Genomic DNA, 23913 nt, shown 5'->3' with positions numbered 1-23913 from the left:
TCAAAATACTTCACGATTCCCGCGAAACGAGAAAAAGAAGTCACGTGATCAACGATTCTGCGCAATTGGGGGTTTCCCTTAAATCGCGCGGTACGACGCGTCGTCACGATGCAAGCGTTCCTTGTTGATACTTTTTTCGTCGAACTTCGAAGTGAATCAGAATAATTTCCTCAAAACTGTCACGTAGAGTCTAACCGTGGTCGGTGCAAACAGTTTTCCTATGTTTTCGTGAAAGAAGAATATTCGTCAGTGCTGGAAACACGAGCTGTCGAAAACAGGACGTACACGGTGAGTAAGCGAGACTCGTCGATAAAAAGAGAAAAAAGTATCGAAAAACTTCACTGAAAACGTTTGTGGCAAATCGCGTACGTGAAACTGACAAAGTACGATTGAAAAACATCCTGGAAACGGGATACCATTACGGAACGATCACTCGCGCCAAAATCGTTTACGTTTAAAAAGAGAGGTTACGTGGCTTCGAGACTGACTTCCGACAACGCGTCGAACGGTAAATTGTCGTTGCGTCAATTTAAACTTAATCTATCTCGAGAAATCTTACTATCGGATTAATGTTAAAGTACACTCACGGTTACACTTTTCTGGACGAACGATGTCAGCGTCCGAAGATACCGATCCGACGAGACATGCCTGTAGATCAATATCGGGATTGTTTATCCTGGTACAACATATTCCTCGCGTACAGAAATGTTCGAATACCCGTAGTTTCCAGACGACGATAAAATGAACACAGACACTGGTCGTTTTTCTGGTCTTTTCGTCGGTACACGAATATGTTGTCCACTTTTGTCACTGTTTCTTTCGAAAAACACTCGCGCACTGTCGAATGTATCGTTACGTCTTTTTCTCCAACAGATGGCACGATGAAAAAGTCACTGTATTACCGGAAATTTTCGAGCCCGTGCACGACGAAGCTCCACCTCGTCGACTATCTTGCAAACTGGCTTGTCGAGTCGTTGCGACGTGCATTCATTAATATGATAATCATCCAATACGTATACGATGCCTCTCGACGATCATCGTCTTCGTTGTCTTCATCATCGTCCTGCTCGTCGACGGAGCGTCTGCGCGGCGAAACAGCATCGTTAACTCGTTACGCGATCGAGACGAACGAGATGACTGGTGACGTCTGTGATTGGCGCTCGATGAATATCGTGAACCGAGAAGAGTCACGTTCGGTATCGATTCGATTATCGAACGGGCATATCGAAAAAGTGCAAGTTCGTTGGGTGGACGATCGCTGCGGTGTCGCCGAATCGAACGTTTCCCGCGGTTCAACAAACAGCACAGCCCTTTCGGTGCACGTCAATGAAAAACGATGGTACGTATAATTACTTTTTCTTTGTCCACTGTTTGGAGGTCGATCGACGACGTGGTCCCGCGACGCGTTTTCTTCCTCCTCACAGTCACTCTCCGTGTCCCGATACGTTTTCACGTATCTCTGCTTATTTCGTTATCGTGCCTCCGCCTTCACCGCCGCCTCCTGCGTCTTTCTCATCCTCCACCTTCTTCTCCTCCTCCTCCTCCGGCCGTCGCCGCTACCACCACCTCCACCTCCTCCTTCTCCGTTTCTTCTTCCTCCACCTCCAGCTTCTTCACCCTTCTCCGATCAGAGTCTAACCGCACTACCTTCTACGCCTCGTCGTTCTCTCCCTTTTTCTCTTTCTTCCTCCTCCTCCTCCTCCACCACCTCCTCCTTATCTTCTTATTTTTCTTATTTAACTCAACTTCCTCTTTTCAGTGCCTCCGAACAAGCTAAGGAATACCACCTCCACCTTCCACCTCCGCGCACTGTCCTAATCCCTGAGCTGTCGTGGTCGTCGTCGCCGACGAGCGTACCGCGTATATCGCGCACGCCGACTAATTTTCGGGACGAACTTTCCGGTTCGGTGTCTTGTATTGGACTGTGCAGAAGTGGCACCTTCCAGTTTCTGAACTTACATCTTGTCAGGTAAGTGTGAGCTTTACCCGTGTGCCCCGTAGACCAGACACGGTTCGGTACGTCGGTATGAGTGCGTGTGGCGCGCGGGCGCTCCACCGAGCGGGCACACACGGGAGCGAGCTACGTGTGCCGGGGCCCGCCTCTCTCCCTACCCGAACCTCTAACCTCGTCCCGTCTCGCTCGCACTTCGGGAGCTGGGACCGCCGCCATACGCGTTTTGATACGCGCTACTCTCTTGACGGTCCGCGTCCGCGTCTCGTGCGCGCTCTTTTACCCCGTCGTCGTCTACCTGTAACGCATACACGCATCTCCGCACACTCGGGCGCCTGCGTACACGCACGTCGCGTCGCGTCTACGGCTTTACCCCCGTGTGTCACCCGTAGACCACTGGTAGCTTCGTATGCTCGCATAGGTGTACATCTCCTTCTCTCTTTTATTCTTTCTCCCCCCCCGTCAGCCGTATCTCGCTTTCGCGTTTTCTCCTTTTTCAACTCGTTCCTCGTCCATCAGCTCCCTCTTTCTCTTACCACCTCTTTCCATAGGTGCGTAAGGGTCCCGTCCTATCCCTACTACCGTTTTCCACCGGCGCTGATAGAACGAGAAAGAGATACTCCACGAGGTGGGGGTAGTTTTTAAGGAGGCGAGATAGGGTGAATTCTTTCAATTAGACTCTTCCGGGGGTGAGCTCGAGGACGTCGTGTTTCTGGTTTTCGCGACGGATAGCATTCCTCGCCGGTGTGACTGACCGATATTTGCTGTTGTTGTTTATGCTCAATTAGCAAACCCGTGTTGCGGGACAGTTAATTAAATTTTAGAACTTTGACCTTTATTAACTTCCGCTTTGAAAATTTTTATATTTTCTAATTAGGGATACACTTAGGAAATATTCTAATATCATTAGAGTCTTCATTTATTAATTTTCATTAAAAAGAAAAAATGATATTTCAGAATCATTGAACGTCTTCGTCTGATAAGGGAGCAATAAATGTTTGAAAGGATCCCGTAGCTTTTACGATCAAGATAGTTTCAAGTTCTGGGGCTGTGATGTGTACGATCTCTCCTAGAGCACGGTAGTTCACTCGAGGATCTGAAGAAATATATACCTCGAGTGAAAGGCTGTGCAAAAAGGCCTTTATTGCCACTTACGATAATTCTCTTAATGCGCGTGTCAAGCACGAGGCGCCACAACGACTTGCTTCGTTAAATATCACGAAACACGTCGGGAGTTGGTAAAACCGAGCGGCGGATTAGATTTTATCGAAACGGTTCGCTAATCGTACGCCACGATATAACACGGCCAGCCACGACCTACCACGCGTAGCAAAGTGCATGCAACCGGTAAAGAGATATCAACCAGTTAGCTGGACGTGAATCGTCGTTTCTGGCACGAATAATTCACTCGGCGAACAGTACCTCGGGCGTGGAAAACACTGATCTCCATTACCCCCGTTCTTTTTTCAACGATGGAAACTCGAGTGGTCGTCGAAAGTTTCACTGCAATGTCACCGCTAACTATCTCGATCATCTTGATCAGGTCAAAGACCCACCGTGTGAAACTCTATTATACTTCTATCGAATTAAATCAATCGTATGGTCCTTATCAAATTTTTATACCAAACCTACTATTAATTACCAGAGAAAATAATTCGTCCTTCGAATGACCAATGCATTCTCTATTATTCATCTCGAATCTGTCGATAAAATACGCGACACGTTCGATAGGGAAAAACAAGTCGGTTAACGGGTTCGCGTAAAGGCAAGATTAGTCTGCACCGCGTCGATTAAGCAGCGAGCAAGAAAGAACGTTTCGAGGACGACGCCCAAGAAACGCGTCCGATGGCATCCGATGAATCCGATCGAATTTAATGAAAACGCTTTCATCGGTGCTCGTAGCTGCCCGAGGCGTACCCGTAACGATCGAATTCGCCCGTTTCAGCAGAACCTCGGGCGTGGAAAACGCGGATCTCCGTTTCTTGCACGCGATCTTCGCCTCCATTTTTTCCCTCCTCCGCCGACTACCACGACTACGATGGTAGTTATACGCATTTTTCTTTCGCGCTTGGAACCCGATCGACCACCAAGGGGGCTGGTACCAGAGAGTTTCACCTCTTGGCCGGCTATTTTAACGAAGTACCGCGACGGTTCGCAAATAACAGATAGTTTCACGACCGGCTCGTCGTTCGACGACCATTTTTCCATGCAGCACGATTCGCGTTTACACCCATAACGGATGCCTCATATATAGCTATAACGAGGCTGATCGAGAGCACTGGTTGCTCTTATAGCGATCAGAAAAAAGGAAACAGAGTATGCGACGTGGGAGGGGAAAAAACTTGGGGCAGAGCGTAGGGTAACTGTTGATCAGGTAAAATACGAACTAGTCCCATTAACGAACCGGTGATACTGTATTTATCAACAGATGTACGTTTTCGTGAAATTTTTTTAATTTAAAAGCTTTTGAAAAGAGTTACTGTTGCATAGAATTCTGGGTAATTTTGATAATTTACTTTGGGTGCTATGATAAGTGTTAACACTAATGAAATTAGATTCTTCTACCCTCCGAATAGTTCAACGAAACGATTCGTCGGTTAGAAAGTCGCCTAGATAAGGACGTTGTAAGTTACGTAAAAATCAGTCAGGTTCCATTAACGAAGTCCGCGACACTTCCTGTATTAATTAACTCGTTTGTTTTTTACCATGCGAAATCCTGGTCACTTTAAGTATCTACTTTACGTTGTAATCGCAATCGGGCAGATATTTCGCGGTGCCATTATACATGTTTAATGAAGTCGCGAATATTTTCCCCGTTATCCGATCGGTATTTCAATATTTTTCCCGCGAAAAAGAGAAGAATTCGAAAATGTCAAACGACAAGAGCGTTGAACTGTCAAAGTTACATTTCCTGAATACGTTTGGCGAAAGTGGAGAATTCATTTTTCTTATTAGCAACAATTTACATTCCTCTGCGGTCGCAAGTAGTAAGTATGCGTTATTAGTCAGACGTAGCACTTGGAATCGCCATGCGCGAGGTGATGATCGCTGAAAAATATTAATAATTTGCGTCTGGGTATCGGAAGTCCTTGGAATTTCATCGAACCTCGGTTTCATTCACAAACTCTGTTTAGCAGAATATTAAAATTCACCTCTGAAAGTCCTCCAAGAACCCATCCATGCAAAAATTTCCCCAAAAATGATGAATCGGTGCATAATACGCCCCTCTGCGCTCCTCGAGGCGCGGTTTCATTAACGAAACCCTTAAATCCTGGGCCAGGAACGATTTCTGCCGGTGCACCTCGAGACGGAACACGCTTCCATTCCCTCGCGCCCCAGTATCTCATGCCAGCGTTATTACCATATAACGATAGCCGTGCGCAAGAAACGCTCGGCAGCGGTGTAGAAAGAAGATGAAAAAAAGAAAAAGAGAGAAAAAAAAGAAAAAAAAAGAAAGGAGGGATTACGAAGTCGAACGGACACGAGACGAACAAGGATTACACGCGTCGTGTTGTGCTCTCGGAGCGGCGCTCGTCGCCGTTGAAGCGCTTCGGACGATTTATCGGTTCTCTTTTCGAATTCTTACCGCGCTTCATAAAAACGACGTCGCACGTTATGTCTGCTGTGCCGTCGCGCGCGCATAACCGTGAATCGTCGTTACGTTTGTCATTGTCGTTATAAATAAAAGTGGCCGCCGGCAATCGTATCCGAGCGGTGCCGGCGAGAAAGAGAGATCTACCGCAGATATTGCCGGGTAAACGCGTATCCCCTCGCGTCTTCAGCGACAGTAATGTCGGACCGTACTCTTTTATTACTCCCCCTCCCCTAAAACACCGTCCCTCCTCACCGTTGGCCCAGTAAATTGTACGCTTCTCCTTTTTGCTTGCACCGAAAAATCGTCGAATCGATCGTGAGACCACGGGACGCGATTCTTGCCGCGCGTTTCTTTTTTAATTTTACTTTAGAACCCCGCCCGATTTGCCATCGCGCGATAGATCAGCTCGAGGGAGGTTCGTTTCGGTACGCGAGGCGAATTTCAATTCGGGCGCCATAGATGCCGGTAGGTTTCCTCGTTTCTGTTTCTCGGGAAATGCCGCCTCGCTCGCTTTTTGACGGAATGTAATTTAGATCGGAGATACGCGTTTCAGTGGAGTCAAGGGGCATACGGGCGGAGAGGGTTTACGTGGAGAAACCTTCCTTAGAATATAAGAAACTGGATTAGAATTTTTATTTAAAATGTAAGCAACGTTCGAGGGGAAATTGGAAAAGTGTTGGGATATTAAATAATCCGTATCTGGTACACCCGATGGAAAAGCTTATCGCGAATTAATTACGCAATGCTACGAAGGGAAATTTCTACGGACGAGCGATTATAGCGTTTGAAATTGAATTTTTTCCGCTTTACGGCCGAATGCCCTGATAGAAATTGGTCTGAAAAGGAGAAACAGCCACTTTCAAGCGGTCGAGATAAGTAGAGATTGAAAGAGGGAGAGAGAAAGAGATATATGTTTCAAAGAGGGACGAAGAACTGGCTGTCGCAGGTGCGTTTAATCGGGCTGATCCGCTGGACGCGTCGAGATTTTCGCTCTGCTCGAAGTAGCAACGACGATCGACGTTTACCGCTCTCACTACCGGCACGTCGAATGGAACAGGACTATTTAGTTAGCCGGCGGGACAACATTTCACGCGGGAAAGACGTCTAGTCTCTCGATAAACACGAGCCGGACGGTGATTGATCCTTTTTTGCCCGCGGTCCGACACCCACCAACAAGCGTTCGCGCGCAAAAACTTGGAATTATCTGCTGTACAACCCGGGGAACGCACCCGGCCGTACCGGAGATTTAAAGGCGGATAACCAACGCGGAGCGACGAGTGTGAAATGTCGCGCGCGAAATGAGAAATAACAGGAGTATCGATAAACTGTCGCTTAATTCATTTTTCTTTTCTTACGAAGAATTTCCTTCAATCTTTCTCTTAATCTTATCTAGACGATTCGTTATCTTATCGCATTTTTCCATCTTATGTTTATGAAATTTTTCATTAATTTGAGTGTAACTTTGATAGTTTTTTATCATAGCGTTAATTCGTGTTAGATATCGCATTATAGTAAGTACCTACTTTGTACCATCTTGCATAGAAACACAGAGCGTGTAATAGGAGTACAGAAAAAGAACGTAATTACTGTACTCACGATTCGAGACGATTTCAGTTGGATCGTTTCGCAGCAATACGCTTGCCATAAAATCTAAAAGCTTACACGTAATCCCATGGTGGAGAGTGTAGCTACAATTCTCGTCGAGTCGAAGGTAAGATAAAAAAAGGAAGAAGATACAAACATTAGCGTAGAAGTGGCAATTCCCCATCGTGGACCATTAACTCGCGAACAGCGCCGTTTCGCTCGTCTCGATCTGGGAATCGTGCGAGAATCCCACGTTCCATAAAGCGTTTCCGGCGACGTCGTGGCCATCGAATATCGATATAAACTGGAAGCGATCCTTGGGATACACCCACGCGTCCCGTTTCCCATAATCAAACGCTACCCTTATTAATTTATCAGCTCCTCGAGTCGAGCATCGTCTCGTCGTTCGCTCCCAGACGCTTCACGATAACGCTTCGCGGAATAAAACCCGATCCCAGCCGCGAATTTACCGCTCCGGTTTAATCGTCGCGTACGCCGTTTTAATAGGGGGACGTTTTCTCGGCTTAATCGAGCCGCGTCGCGGGCCTCGATCAGCGTGGAAAACGCGTCCAGGGAACGCCCAGGAACGTTACGCGTTGATTTTAATGGGACCGTGGCATCGACGAGCATTCAAACAAATCTGTCCGCTCGGTACGACCGCGATACCCATCGAACGATCGTTTCAAGCTCTAACTCGTACGCGACAGCAACCGGTCCGCTTTTAACCTCGTAACGGCTCGGCATTACCCTCTTTGCTCCGTGAAACGCGTTAACTCGATGCTTGCTCGAAAGGGTGTGAATTCATTCCCATCTTCTTGTCGCTCGACTTACATTCTAATTGCATTTTCAACCTCTAAGCGCTGATTGGAAAACGCTTCTGCGAGGCAGTTTTCATCCAATTTCATATCTTCAAGCAAGGTTCAAGCGACTATTAGAATTCAGTGGTATATCTATGATCACCTATGTGTCATGGTGGTTGAAAATTTTGTTCCTTTTTTACATTTTATACTATCACTTTTCTAATCAGAAAGTTCAAATACAGTATTTGAAACTTAGTTAGCGATTTAATTAAAGCATTAGCCAATCTTCCGACTTCCATATTTCCCTCTTTCCTCTAGTACGTTAGTTTCACCTCGTCTATCGTATCAGTGAGAACGATCAACGTTTCAAATCGAGAATATTGAATTTCAATATTCTCTTTTCAATTGAACTGCTGCTGGAATTGAGTAGATCAAACTCGAATTGAATCTAGCCAGGGTAAAAGCTGATCATTTCACGAGCTGTCTATCGAGTGAAACTTAGGCAGTTTAAGGCAGATATCTCGTAACTCATACAACCGCGATAACGATTCTATCCTGTGAAAGAAAAATAAAAGGAAAAAAAGTAAAAGAGTGTACTTTATTTTATAATTACTCCACGGTCGAGCGAGCACGTGAAGCAAACGAATCGTTGACTCCATCTGGTCGCTACAATTAGTCGTGCTCATTAATAATCGTTATCCAAGCAAATCGTCAGATTTATTGGACTGTTTTGAAGCCCGTTGCCGATGCTGTTCGCGAAGTTTATCGTTAAATTAACGCATTTTCACCGGCGACAAACTGGTACCCGGACACTTATCGCTTTTGTACCTCGCTAGCTGGTAACGGGTCGTTCGTTGAAATTAATAGTAAAATACGAATATTCTCGTGGTCGGTTGCAAAGATGCCGTATAAATATTACGTAATTACATTTACGTTTGCGTACGAGTGTTATCAGAAGTCGCGAGGGAACTTTCCGTCGAACCAGTGGTACCGGTGGCCGGTGGCAGTCGAATGAACACGAGATAAATTTCACCCACGTATCGACGATGATATCGAACTTTATTCGAGCTTACCTACCACCGATCGTGATTTAGACTCGCGTCAAAAATAGTACTCGATACGAATGATAATTCATCGATCAGGCCTATAAATTTCAGCTCCGATCGTTGTTCAGACGCCGCGCTGGTTATTAAATTGACGTCAGCAGGAAGAATGGTTTAGAATGGATTAACTTACTATCGCCTTTCAATTTTCATTTAATCAAAGCATGTATGAATTTATTAATCAGTGTACCTATTGTTTTTCCATCTGATCACCTTTGGAAATTTTCTACTTCACATAGGAAAACGAAAAATGGTACCTGCGTTGGCGAGATATCAATAAACGACGGTAAAAATTGCACGCGAGTTGAATCGATTCGCAGGTTTTATCGCGCGGAGCTGCGTATCGCACGTGCGTTCGATCGAAAGGTCGCCGGTGTGTTAACATTGGTAAGGATAGAAGGAAATGGAGAAAAAGCTAGCACGTACGTGGACGTTTCGAAAGGTTCTCGCAGAGTAACGCGATAAAAATCGTTGATATACTGCTCGAGAGGCCTTTGGAAAACGCTCGAGCTCTGGATAGAACGCGCACAGAGACAGGGACACACTTGTCCGTTTCGCTAAATCGCTTGAAACCATTCGAAATGCCATTTCAAGCCAGAAGCGAGAAAAAGACGGGCTTCGTTAGCTCGGATGAGTTTAATTAAAACACGCTTCTTACCGGGATTTAATTAATGGACCTTTCAACGAATCATACCCGTTGTTAATGACACCTGTTTAATGGAAGACACGGGTTTATCCGAGAATTTGTTGTTTGGAAAGTTTCAATTGACGATAATATTGATTCTCTTGTTAGGTAGATTGCTTACACGTAACTCGATCACTTTTTGCATCAGATTTCACGTGAAAGTACTGCATTTTGCAAAGAAACTCGGAAATTCGATTATGAAATCAATAATTACCACTTTTCATATAATTATTGTTATCTTCTATCACGATTAATCTAAAGTGCTCCATGACACGGTGATTTAACGGTACGCCTGATTATCGATTTTTCGGTGAAAATTTCGTTACGTTTTAATTTTGCCATCGAATATAATTTAAGTAATGTAAAAAAAAAAATGTTTCTTTCCAACGTACAGCAACGGTAAAAAGCTGAAAGTTTCGCTTGGAAATTGCATCGAAGGAAGTGCAAACGCGTGTACCGCGAAAACGTCAGAATTACTTTCGGCCTGGTGAATATTAAAAACTTACGAAACGTGACATAATTCGTGGATACTTTTTGCTCCGTTCACTTACCGAGGCGAGAACCGTTCTAAATGGATCAGAGCGAGAAGTAAGGAGGACCATTTCACGGTTATCAGATCCGGCCGATTGTAAGAGAGAAAAAGAAAAGCATCGTGATGTAATGCAATTGGTGAACAGATTGTATTGAATATACTGGCATATAGATCGATACGATGATAAGGAGATCGCGTTGGTAGCGAGGAGAAGGCCATTAAAGAAACAAATAGCGAAGGGTGTGCTCGGAATGAAGGAAGAGGCGTGTAAAATGGGCCGAGACAGGTAAATCGACGGGAGAAAATAGATAACGAATAGCTCGATATGTTTAAACAACCTTCTTTTACTTTCATTATTTTTCACTCGGTATCACGGTAGCTCAACTTCGGAGTTTCTCTTCTATTAAGATAAGATCTTCTGGAAACGAGGGGAAGAAAAATCTGTGTTCCATAAATTTCTTCGAACCAGGCTGCTCGCGAAAAGGAAGAAACGTACGATGATAGATTTTTCGTCAGGGTACTCGATCGTTTCATTGATCGTTTCAATATTCTTTGCCTTTTTCTTATCTCGGAATCTTGCGATCAGATAACATACTTTATAAGTGGAACGGAAATGAAACTAAATAACTTAACAAATAAATTTTATTTTTCAGAACTGTATCCTCTGAATCGAAACACAGTCGACCTTTCTTCGTTTTCAACGCATCGATCGGTGAGTTTAAATTAACAAATTTTCAGAATTTTTAATTGCATGCGATAAATAAATGTTAAACGGTGGCTGGTTCGATTTCTAATCGGTCGTTCAGCCGAGGCGAATGTCTCGCGATAAATATTCATGAGCGTCGCGAAACGGGTGAACGATTGAATTAAACTCGACAAATAAGTACATTGTTCCATGAATATCGCAATATCGCGACGACTATCGTCACGTTGCAGCGTTTCGCGCGCGAAACGAGTAGATACGAAATCCTCGGGCACGAGACAGCGCACACGTCCAGATGTCGCGTCGCGTTTAAGATCCGTGGCACGTATTAGAGCCGAGGAGAAGGATTAAAATATCAAAGATTGCCCGCAGCTTGTCTCGAGCCGGGCTGTCACGATTTCGACCAGCCCGATTCCGTATTATTACGTGAAACGAAAGGTTAATAAATATGTATCTATGTTAAATTAAACAAAAATTATACGAGTCCTCGTATTCTAATTATTCAAATCTTGACTTAATTATCAAACTCGTCGATTAACCGCTGGGTTACTCCGATCCGATGGATCGTGTTACACGATGGATCAAAACAACATATAGGGTTAGAGGAAAATGTCACGATCAATTGAAGGCGAATGGTCGAGCTTGTTTCGCGAAAGAAAGGCACAATGAGGCGACGAAGAGGGAATCGTGTCGGTCATTAACATAATTTCTGTACGGCTGCCAGCTGGAAGGTTGCGCCCGGTGGCCAAGGATCGATGCAAATCCCCTTTTCTCTACCGGCTACTTTCTCCCTGTGGCCAGCCCTTCTGTCTTCCTTTCCCGAAGGAAGATATGCTCGCGAGTATGGTCGAAGAAAAACGAGTTTGTCGTGAAACGAGCCAGCCAGCTTGCTCTCGTCTAAGAGAATCGTTCGTTCCAACCATTCCATGCTTTTTTCCCGGATGCATCCAGTCCATCGGTCTGCTCTCTAGAAATCCGCCCAGCGACTTCTACTACCGACGATCGTTGCTTTTTCGTCGTCTCTCGCTTATCAGCTGTTCCATCCTCCATTCCGAGTGCTTAATTTCACCTCGTCTCTGAATTATCAAGTGTCCTCTTCTCAACGGTGGACGCTAGTTTTATTCGATAACGGATTCACTTCTATCCGTCGATTTCTTACGACTTCGCAGCCTTTCGTTCGATACCGAACGCGTGATTTTATTCGCGAAACCGAGTAAAAGCGTGACAACCGTCTTCTGTCCTGTCGAGACGCTGACAAGGAACCCGACGCTGCCTATCGAGTGGACGTTAAAAGCCGCTTATCGGCGATCGAACGATTTACGGAGTAATCGATGGAAATTTTGCATTCCTTCCTGGATTCCAGTAGCGCCGTGTCTCAAAGGGAGAAGGAAAAATATCCCCGCATTTATGGGGATCCAAGACACCGGGCTGTTACGCAAAGGATCATTGATTTCCTTGTTCGCGACGGAAAGTTTTCAGCGTATTTGCATGTCACGCCGCGATCTACAGAGCGTCTTAAAATAGACGTTCATCGTATAAATAAATAAATCTTTATCTCTTATTGAAATAAACTAAAGGAGGAAGGATTCGATAAGGAAAGTTTCGAAAAAGTGTCGAACCTCGCGTCGCGTCGGTATCCTTCGATTCCCCGTCGCGCATTAAGGCGCGACCGTCGTCGATAAATCAAAAAATCTGCAGAAAGGTCAAGGCGCTCGTTATCTCGCGGTAACAGTGTCCCAAGATTTTTACGATCCACCGCGAATACCGTTCCTCCGGTTCAGCTGTTTTTCAGCGAACCACCGGACGACCGCCTCCATAAAATTCCACGACGACCACGTCGGCCGCGTCGCGTCGCGTCGCGACACCTGCGTCCTCCTGCTGGCTTTTCAGCGCCGAAACGACCGGCACCGGCTCCGTACGTACGATGGACGACGATGGAACGTGTAAAGCCGAGACCTCGACGCGATCGTATATCAATCGGTGCTATAGCCACGTATGTTGCGCGAATAAATATAATTATAAGTAAGAGCAAGGCTGGACCACGCCCTGTCTCCGCTCTCTTCTCTCTTTCTCCTTCATTCCTTCCTTCTCTTTCTCTCTTGATATCTGCGTGAGCGTGTGTAACAACCGTACACGCTATCCTCGCTCTCTCCTTTTCTATCCTTCGCGATCTTCGTTGCTGGTGTCTTCGTCGATACGTAGAGATCTAACTTCGTTCGCCATCGTCGACCACGCTTACACTCTTTTTACCCAGTTTTATTTTCTATTTTGCTCTCTTTCCTCCGCTCTGTCCTCTACCCCTCTCTGTTTCACCGGCGTGGATTTTCTTGTGCCCCTCTTTCTCTGTCGCGTTTTTCCCCCCTTCTCTTTCCCGGTTTTCCTGCTTCGTCCTTGTCTAACAAGCGTGCTTCTCATTGAAAGCATTCTGCCTCGCACGATAAATGGGTTTAGCTCCGGTTAGGTTCCTTTTCTCTTATCTTTTACGCTCAAACATACACACGCACACTGCGCGTGCATCCACTCGCCCCGGGGCGAGTTCCTGTGGACGCGTCGCGAAATCTACGGACGATCGACTCCGATTAATGGTGATTCTTTTTGGGAATAATCTGTTTCGGGTGGTTTTTCAAATACAGCTAGGTCTCGATAAATGCGAGTAATAAATCTCGAGGAATTTTTCGCGAGGAATACTTGAAATATAGGAAATATAGGAATACACCTGTATTTCAAGCATTCGAATAGTATGAATTCAAATAATGCGAACAATTTCTGGGATTTATTACTCGCACTAATCGAGACCTACCGTACCTGCTAATTAAATTTATCATTTCCATTTATTATTTCATATTTTTGCTTCACAAATAGAGATTCGTTCTATCTTCAATTTATTTGCATTTTATAAATCCTAGCGAAAGAAATAGAATCGTTAACAGAGTTCATAGTCTGATGCTTTAGAAGAGAATGGTAGCGCGTTATCACTGATTCGTAACTCTGAAAAATAGCAATTTATGGAGGACCAGGTAGAGTACGAGAGGCAAGAGGAAAGAGAGCTATCTACAGAACGAGTATCCGCTCATAAGTGTATAAATCAGGAAGAGAAACGCCGGCCACGTATTTTATAAGGCGCGCCGCGTCGTGCACGCTAACGAGATCGCGTTAATGTAAATTGAGAGAAACGTTTATAAGGGAGACGAAACGAGACGAGGATATTGCATATTCCCGGTAACGATGTGTGAAACAGTTGACAAAGATGTTCTCGACTAACCCTGTGGATGTCAAATATAAAGAAGCCTCCAATATCGTGACACAATCGTTCGGATGATAGATCGAATTTGTTTAATCGTTCATCGAGATTACGCCTCTACTATTTTTTCCGTTTTATGAATTTTTAACAGCTACATAAATTCTTATTTAAACTCTCACCATATCTATTTCCTACGGAAAGTGTTTTCCAAGGCACAGATTTCGTGAATGAAAAGCTATATTAACCCTTTTATTCGAAGATCACACGTCTCCTATTCGACGCGTAACATCGTGTTCGACGAGTCACGATTGATTAGATATTTCGCGAGGAAAAATGCAGGAATCGAGTGGAAACCTTTGAACATCATCCTCTTGTAACTTGGACGGTTCTTCCGAGATTCTTCTCGTGTTATCCGTGTTGTTCGGGAACGTTAACGGGCATGCAAATCGACGTCTTGATCGATGCGACGACTCTCGCCGGATCCAGTTTCGCTCTGATCACATTGGATTAGCTTAACCATCGTGGACGTTCGAATGACTCGGCGATTATGCCCGGATAACCCCGTGGTTATCGTTTTGTCCAGGAAACTGGCGTTTGAAATACGCGACCCCCATCTCTTAATGATCTACAGTGTTTCTTCGTCAAACGGCTGATTCGATGCCAATTCAAAGCCGTTTCCTTAGGATTCGTGTTCCTCATCGTTTCAAGGACTCTCCTATTCTGATCGTCTAAAATCTAGCTCGCGTGTTCGCGAAACGCTTCTACGTATATTCTATACGCTCGATCTGGCCATTCAGCGGAGGACGGAGAAGTCTAGCTCGGACGTTGGTAAAGGTACACCATTGTGTTCCTGTAGCATCCCCGAAACGAGAGGAAGAGGGAGGTCACGGTTAGCAGCGGGCAGAAAAAAAGCCCGAGGATATTTCATTCTCCGCCGATGAGCACAATTGACCGAAGCGAGTAGACGGAAAGAGAGAGAGTACGAGGGATGAGAAGTAGAAGAAGGTGAACGCAGCTGTCCGAACGGATCCACCGTCAGGTTCCTCTTTTTACCGCGGGCAAGTTGAACGACAGCCACGAAGAGAGTACAATCGGGCGGAATTAGCGAGCCTTGTGCTATCTCGGTTATTGTTCGTCGCGGCGCGCCGCGCCGCTTTACACGCGTGTAACGTATATTCGATCGTGTGCGAGCGCACACCTCGTGCATATCATCCGACGCCTTCGTATGTACCGTCGCGTCGCAAGCAGCTGTTTTTCTTACGTCACCGTAACAGAGGAATGCTTTTGATTTATGACGGTTGCACCGTTCACCATCTCCTCGCCCTGAGGCTCTCCTTCTCGCGCACACTACACGGGTAAACGCGTCTCTGTCGACCTCCCTGCACTTTCCAACAGGCGAGCCGCGACAATCGCGATCTCGTATGCACGGATGAAAAGGGGCGTGGATCGCTTTTTAGCAACAGCCTACCTTTGTTATAGTAGCACCAGGAAGTGAAAGATCAGAGGAAAGCTTTTTCAGATACTCCAGGGATTTCGGGGTTGAAGGTTATCCGCGACAACTCGGAGGCGTTCTCTCGGATTATAGAATTATTGGTGTAGAAGAGGGAAGGATTTCGAGTATTCTCGAGGGTTGAAGGTTATCCGCGACACCTTGGGTACTTTTTATCTTACTCGAGAACGCTTAAGGAAGCAAGCGTAACGTATTCGAGAGCAGTGGCGGCTCGTAGCTAGAATTAGCGGGGGTGCTGCTCTAGAAAATGTGTAGTCTTTGTTTTAAAAAACCGACCCTGCGGGAGCGACTCGCTACTGCGCAGCCTCGCGCGCAGCTTCCTATGTGCGCATGCGTGCAGCTTTCTATGTGCGCATGCGCACAACAGTCAACCACCGCGCCGCTGGAACTGTGAAGCGCACAGTTATATACAAAGATTTTTGTATCATTTTCATAAAATGGGGTTGGCTACTGACATTAAGCTTAAGGATTATATATTGTACAAGTATAAAGAAAGAATTAAAGAAAAAAGAACTCATTATATTAAATGTTATCGATAATATCAAGTGGAAAAAGGGGGTGCCGCAGTTCCACAGTGGCTATATGCGAGCCGCCACTGTTCGAGAAACGGACGAAGGATGCACTCGCGTGTTCCGAGTATGTTGGCGAACAACTCGCGTGCGCATACGCGTTCACCGTTTCTATCTCGTTCGTCGAGCGGTGTTCGTTAAGTATGGCCGAAGTGGCGGCGTTCGAGACTGTGTCTCGCGACCCGCGGTAAGCAAAGCAAACGACCTTCCGTGGAATCTGGACAACCTGTCTGCCCGCTTGCAGCCGCCGCGCCGCGCCGAGAGCAGGCTGCTGCTGTTGCACTTGTTCCGTGCACCGTTCGTTTCTTCTCTCTCCCGGCTACGTCACCTTTCTCCGTCTATCCTACCGTCCGTCTCGTTTCAAAGCCACGCTACTAGCTGCACCGAGGGTGTTCCGGGCCGACCCTTTACTTATCGTTCACCGTTGAAACGGTGCGCGCCGATGGGACGTATGAATGGGAACGACGCGAACCGCTTTGCCTACTAGCGAGCTGGTTCGCGCGGGAACTCGACGGGAGAAGCAGAGGGAATTGGAAATTTTTATCTTCAACTTCTTGAATAGAATTTAAACTCTGAGCTTTGAGAAATTTACCGAAACAATAGTTAAATGTCCCAAGTACCGTGCGTCGCTGACTTTCCGGACGGATCCTTGATACCTATAGGGAGGAAAAATTGCAAATCGAGATAAGGGTTTATTCGACCCTCGTTCGCGGTTGATACGGCGTTAATTTAAACCACGCGATCGAATAAAATTCGACAAGGCAGACTGTTCAAGTTCAGCGCGCGATCAACAGAAGTGCGAGTCGAGTTATTCGACGGTCGGGCAAATGGATTTCACCGTCGAGCCTTATACGAGACTATCAAAACGACGGTGTTTTATGCGTCGTTAAGTTTATTTATCTCCGGCTCGATGAAATTCCAAATCGAACGAGTCACATCGTGCAGCGTGAACCGCGAATAAGGCTCTTAAGGTCTTTTAATGCATCCCCGCGTAATATAAACGTAGCCTCTCGCGAAGGAGAAGTTACAGATTGCCGCCAGAAACATCGAGCCGCGGTCGCGAGGGCGAACAGCCACTGGAGCGGACGAAAATAAAAGGAACGACACGCCGAACACGAGAGCGTGACGATTCCGTGAACAGCAATAAACGTTCATCGTCGAGAATTCGACAAAAACACGAGGAAATTACGACACCCGTGATTCATCGAGCTCCCTAAAATAGACGTGATGCGGTATTCTTATTGGCTGAAATTTTCGTTTGAAACATTATCGGTCGTGTTAATTGCCGCTCGTGAAAATCTCCTCTTCTTGTTTGGATCTTCTTGAAACGAGAATACGCGAACGGTTTATTGGATCGTTCGTTTATCTTTTATGGCGTTGAAGGAGACCAACCAGCGTGGTTAATGAAATTATGTTGCAAGGAAGCGAGAATTTTTATCGAAAAACGTGAGAATCGCGTGTGGTGCCTATAACTTGCGCGGTGATTTCAACGCCCGACAGAGCGTGTTCGTGTCCGCTTAAATGGCTTATTTCACTGCCTCGATGAAATCTTCAAAGTAATACACTTTATACTCTGCCAGTAGAATTATTGCAATTGCTCTATAACCAATTTTCGAATAATTACAATTTCTACAATTCATTAATTGGATTTTGGTTAATATTTTGAGATTGAATCATAAAAGAAAAATAAGCAACATCGTGTTACTAAACTTTAAGTCACAAGAGATAATGACTCAGGATGTGCCTCGGGTATAATGCTTTACGACGCGACACTTTTATCCAATGAATATTAATCAAGCCCCTCCTGAAGAACAGTAATCACCATTCGAGCGTTGATTTAAAATGGAGGATAAAGCAAAAATCATCGTCGTTTTAGTGGCTGTTGGTGTATACATAAACGATTAGTATTTCAGACTTGAAACAATTATCAACGACAGAGGCAAAGAAATTTGATATAGTGAGAGGGAACGAATGTTGTGTCACGAATTGAACAGGGTGAACAGTTTGACAAATGACTATTATAATATTCTACCGTGCGCACACAATTAAATTCGACGCTCATGAATATTCATGCAACCAATCCTGGTATTATTCCCACAAGGTATTTTTCCTCCATTAGAAATTCAAATTACACCATGTGTGTTTGCGTTTGGTATTACGTGGAAATGAAAAGCAACTGTTTTCTGCGAACAGTGGAAGGAGGGGAGGGGAACTTATGTTCACCATTTGGAAAATATTGAAAGTCACGTTTCAAAAAATTTTTCAAACATATAAGAAATGAGAATTTTTTAATTTTTTAATAAGAATAAGTAGATATCACTTTCTAGTATTCTTTTTCTTTTCTTTTTTCATCGATCGAGCGCAAATTGCAGGGAAAAACTGCGTTTCATTAAACGAGAGTCGATCGGCGTAGATCGATTCGCGTGCTGGCAACCGTTGAAAAATGAAACGAGCCACTGAAATTTATCGGTTCTCCCGGTGTAATTTGATTTATCGACGATCGAACAGGGAATTGGACGTTTTCGAATGGTCGGCTTTTCACGCTCGAACGGATTAAACGGCGTTTATTACGGGTTAATCGGCGCGCAAGCATTTTTATCGCCGCTTTTTGCTTCCGCGGATCGCGACCGGGTTGAACCGGCTACAGAGAGAAACCCGCGATCGTTCGAATCAACGAAGCTGTAAGCAAAGAAGCGAACCGTGTTACCATGAACGCCTCGACCGTGTCTCTTTTAACATGATTTACGTTACGACACGATTCTATCCTCGCTCGAAGAGTCCTCGCTGTTTTCCATCGTGTACGACACGTGATTCGAGGCGTTTGTCAAATAAAAGAATCGGTTGCAACGCGAATTACAGTAATTTGCAACGCGTGTACATAAATACACGTTCGAACGTGCAAGGAGACTGATGATATCTTGTCAAAATTATTATAATTCAACGCTCGATGCGTTTAAAAAGATTTGTTAGAACATCGGTTCCTTAGAAAACGCGACTGCAGTGTAAGACATTTGAAAAATTTCAATATAGATTACTCATTGGTTACATTTAATACATTTACAGCGCGAAGGGAGAAAACACGCACGAAGGTGGTCGAATCGATATCCAGACGCGATTATATTAATTACGAGGCCGCGTTATGAAACGGAGGCCGGTGCCGCGTTGATTTCTGCTTCATTCATTAACCAGCTTCTATAATTGCCAGGGCGATCGCGAGCCGAGTAGCGCCGTAAAGTATCGCCGCGACGTTACACGGGCCACCACCGATAATTATCACGGACGATGGATATCGATCGTCGGGATATCGATGAAATATCGTGGCGAAGCGGTTACCGCGAAACTGTGGTAAATAGAGGGTAACGTTTCGCTTCGTTAACGAGCCGATCTCGAATCGCTCGATTACGCGTGCGTTCATTAACAAACTGTTCCCTACACTCTCTTCACCCTTTCCCCTATCTCTCTGTCGTCTATCTGTCCATCTATCGTCGCTCTAACTTTCTTCTTTTTCCCTCCCTTCGGCGTGCAATTTTCAACCGACGATTCTATGGAACCGAGCAATTTACACGGGACCGATAATTTCCCAGGGAACGAACGGTTAACAGTCGTTTACCGTTACAACGATTTTCCATCGTACAGGAAGATCGTTGAATTCGTGTACTTATTTTGTTTCGAGATCGAACACCGGAAGCGTTAAATCGGCCCTTTTTACGATCACCTTGGAGAGCTAGGAAACGTTGTTGGTTAATTAAGAAAAATTCGTCCGCGGGGTAATTAGAGGAACGATCGCGAATCGATAACTGCAAACTCCTGTATCGATCTTGAATTTCTTTGGTTTTCAGGATCTTCGGTGTAAACTATGGTCTAGTAGGAAGATATTAAAGTTTCAATTTAATTTTCATTCTCATTTTCTAAATTTCATATTACTACTATGTTAATATACTATTTCTATTTTCACAATTCTTTTTTTCCGCAACTTTCTAGTCACTCTATCTTCGTACTAAATCTTCGGTGCTAATGAAGGTATCGTTATCTGTAAACAACGTCTATAAAATAATTCCATGCAGGAGTTGTAATTCTCGAATCACGCTGGATGTCGATGACGAAACGCTGTTACATTCTATCGATTCGCTCGATCCGTCGGAATTTAAATTAGCTGCTTCGAGGTGGTTTCGCTAGATTATCGATAAACGGTGTAACTATCGGGTCTAGTGGAAAAGGAAAGAAAAACCGCGACGCTTATCACCGCGTCTAATTGCCACGCTGCCCAAACAAATTCGACTTGATTACGTCCCGCGGCCGGATGTGACGCACGAAACGCGGACAGATTAATTGCCATTGGAAATTCGCACGATTTCATGAAATATAATCGTGAAAGTTTTTCTAAACTGACAAGGTAATCACAGTCGTAAACAGTAATGCTGTCTTATCCAGATAGATTTTCTGATCGACGAATCTATGGACATGCTCTATAAATTCAACATAATCAAGTGAATTCTAGTTTTATGTAATTTCATTACAGACTCCAATTAACGCGACGATTCTGTTTATTTGAAATTCTGTGCATTTATAAAAAAGATTGTTATAAATGAGTAATATTATTACAGTACAAGATTAAGATACAATATTTGTTCCATTACTCTAGAACATATTTATTATACCTTAATTACAGGATCCAGCAAAAAATGTCGTTTCATTAAAGCATCGTGCGATAGAAAATTTATGGTGATGGACGAGGATGACTTACGATAAGCAAACGTTGATCGGATAACGGTATCGATATTAAAACGATTAAATCGCTTGAAACTGTTCAGGTTTAGGACGAGACTCGTTTCTCGTTTGTATTTTTCGTTTCTTGATACTAGTTTAAAAATAATACACTTCCTCCGAGTATTAATGAATTAACTTCTTTACTCGCGGTTCGGTAAGAATAGAGAAGGCTGAAACTCGTAACGCGACAATTTGAATTGATTATCACGTTAAGTGCGCTCAATAAATCGGAGAGTGTTAAAGCTGCTCGAGCGCATGATTTACGAGCGACGCACTTAAGGGCTTTAAATCTTGCGTCTTTCGCGCTTTCGTTGCTCCCTTTGCTATCGTTTAATGAATGAACTGGACTCGCGAGACAGCGAGCTTCCTGTTGAAAGAAGAAATTTAAGTTTCCAATGAGAAACTATGTAAGGGGTATATTAAAAAGATTGAAGAGATGGGAGTGGAAGGAGATCAAACTTTCTGATCGATTGGACATAATACAAGTTTCAACCAGAAATTATATAAGCATAGCGTATTTAAAAGAGATTGATGTTGAATAAAAAGTGTAATTTAGTTTCAGAAAGATTCAATTTGCAGCTAAAGTTTTTATTCCAACATGATTCATGATTCTTCGCTTTTTTTTACGACCCGTAAACGATGGTCCCTGAGGCCATTTCGTCAACTATGTTATTTTATTTTCGCGAAGCTTCTCTATTTTGAATGATTAATAAGTTAGGTAGAAGACGAAGGTGAAGGTAATAAAATTAATTTTAATTTATTATTTTATAATTTTGATTACCGAAAAATTGATATTTTAATTGAAAAAAAGATCCATGATCATTTAAATTTCATAATTCCATAAGATTCTGGTTATCATGCAAGGAATCGTTCGTGCATCGATGAAAAATCGAGAAAAACCAATCGATCCTAATTGTATCGTTCCATCCGTTGCGTTGAGTGGAAAAAAGGAAAAGGAGGAAAAAAGCGTCCAAGGCAACCCTTCAATTCTCTTCTATACTCCCTTTTCTCTGTACCGTGAAATCACTTATTCCTCGCGTGGCCAGGGACGGACAGTATCTGGTCGCGAGTCGCGGTTGCAACATTATTTCTAGCAAGAGCCACGCTAAAGGGTGTTATTACGCGTATCCGATGGCGGGGCGTAGCTCGTACGTTTCCAGGGCTTTTCGTGCAAAAAATTGCGTGGCTCGATCGCGTTCCTAGATAAATCGCGGATGTTCGGATTCGCCTCGGGCGAAACGGCGTTCCCGTCGAAGGACCGCTATCGAGATTTCACAAATTTTAAACGGTGCTTTGCGATATAAACGAGCCCCACCCAGGTCTTGTTAAAATTGTTATTACATTTTTATTAGTTCAATTATATTCAAGTTTATTTAAATGTACGAGTATCAACGTTGAGCTAGTTACGACTGTTTTTACCGTGACCATCAACGTGATAATTTATTCGAACAATTATTACAGAAACACGAAGTGGATGTAGAATAATTATACTGAGCAATTAAGTCTTCAGTAATTCTCATCAAAGTTCGTCTTATTCACTTTGCCTTATCTGGTGCTCCAATTTTTAATTCACCTAATCTTCATTGAATTTTTGTATCGTATTAAGAATGAACTATTTTGAAATAGTCTTGAAATTTAGCTAGGGTCATAAAATTATTCACTCACCGTTTAAAACAGAATATTTAAAATTGGACCAAATAACGTGAGGTTTCTCGAGAAGCTATACAAATTAATTTACTAAGTTTATTAAAAAATTACAATTTGTCGAAATTGGGAAAAAGATGGCAAAATGCAATTTTTTAATTTTTTTATTTGAGCTTGTAATAAAAATTTGAAACATGCCATTTGTAAATTTAAGTATGTTATTTGTATGCTAAAAATTTCACCGAGATTACAAGTAACGAAAAGTCGCGATTCTCGGAAATTTTAATTACTTGTAATTTCTAAGTGCATTAGCCGATCTCGATGAAATTTTTAGCATGCACATAACTTATTTGAATCTACGAAAGACATATTTTAAATTTTCATTAGATGCTCGCATAAAGAAGTTGAAAAATTACCATTCATTATTTTTTCTCACTGTTTCAACAAATTGTAATTTTTTAAAACATAAAAAGCACATATCTCAGTAAATTAATTTTTTTAGCTTCTCAAAAAACCTTAAGTCATTTGATCCAATTTTAATTGAGATATTCTGTTTTAAACAGTCAGCGAATAATTTTGTACTACTCATATTAAGAAGAATCATCGTTCAGAGTTCAGTAGCCACCAGCAGCATAGTTAATTGTTAAAATTATAATAATCGCTCGAATTAATTGTTCCTCGAGCGCGACGTTCGTGATCGGCATAACAATTCAGTGGAAGTAGAAGGATGGAAACGATGGACAAAAGAAGTCCTGATAATGAGAGTCTCGTTAAGAAGGCTGGATCGAGAGCCGCGTAATTTCCCGGCGGCGGAGCGGCGTTCTGTAAGCGGACAAAGACGGTCAGAATTCGTTCGAAACCGGTGCTCGCCCCCTCCTTTAGCATCGTAATCGATCTTTTTCGACCATTCCGATCGGTAACGGGTCTCGTTGGACGATCGAGAGAGTGGCGTGCATCGAAGAAGATCACGAGACAGATTCGAATCGAAGGCATGCATCGGGACGAAACCGGGACGACGATGAAGACGGAGAACGCGCGTAGATGCCGTACGGAATAAGGACAAAGAAAGAAATCGAGCATCGTAATTCGATAAACGTAGCGATCGTTGATTTTGCGCCGGTTTTCTGGGTAGCCGGTCGCATAAAACACCGAACGTTGCCCGATCACGTGGCCATCGTGGCGATCGAATGGCAAAGAAGGGCAGGTAGATGGTAAAACGGAGGGAGAGG

General features: G+C 43.9%; 2 protein-coding genes across 4 annotated transcripts in view; one reads left to right on the top strand and one right to left on the bottom strand.

Moving 5' to 3' along the window:
* Positions 1–1091, bottom strand: part of LOC114877712 (protein grainyhead) — a 52611-nt gene extending 51520 nt beyond the window's left edge. For all 3 annotated transcript variants that reach the window (XM_029190646.2, XM_029190647.2, XM_029190648.2), the window contains exon 1: positions 588–1091. The gene's annotated coding sequence lies outside the window, so the exon portion shown is untranslated. The remainder of the gene's footprint in view (positions 1–587) is intronic.
* On the top strand, positions 995–1714 carry LOC114877710 (the record flags this gene model as incomplete). The annotated part of the gene is given in 5 exon segments (XM_046288968.1): positions 995–1140; positions 1182–1505; positions 1507–1574; positions 1577–1619; positions 1654–1714. Coding segments are annotated over 5 exon segments (642 nt in total), but the record flags the coding sequence as incomplete, so codon positions are not given.
* Between the last annotated feature and the right edge of the window lie 22199 nt (positions 1715–23913).

This window comes from Osmia bicornis, chromosome 15 (assembly GCF_907164935.1).
Source record: "Osmia bicornis bicornis chromosome 15, iOsmBic2.1, whole genome shotgun sequence".
Taxonomy (NCBI): domain Eukaryota; kingdom Metazoa; phylum Arthropoda; class Insecta; order Hymenoptera; family Megachilidae; genus Osmia; species Osmia bicornis.
Note: the sequence above shows the minus strand (reverse complement) of the source record. Positions and strands in the feature narration are given on the sequence as shown.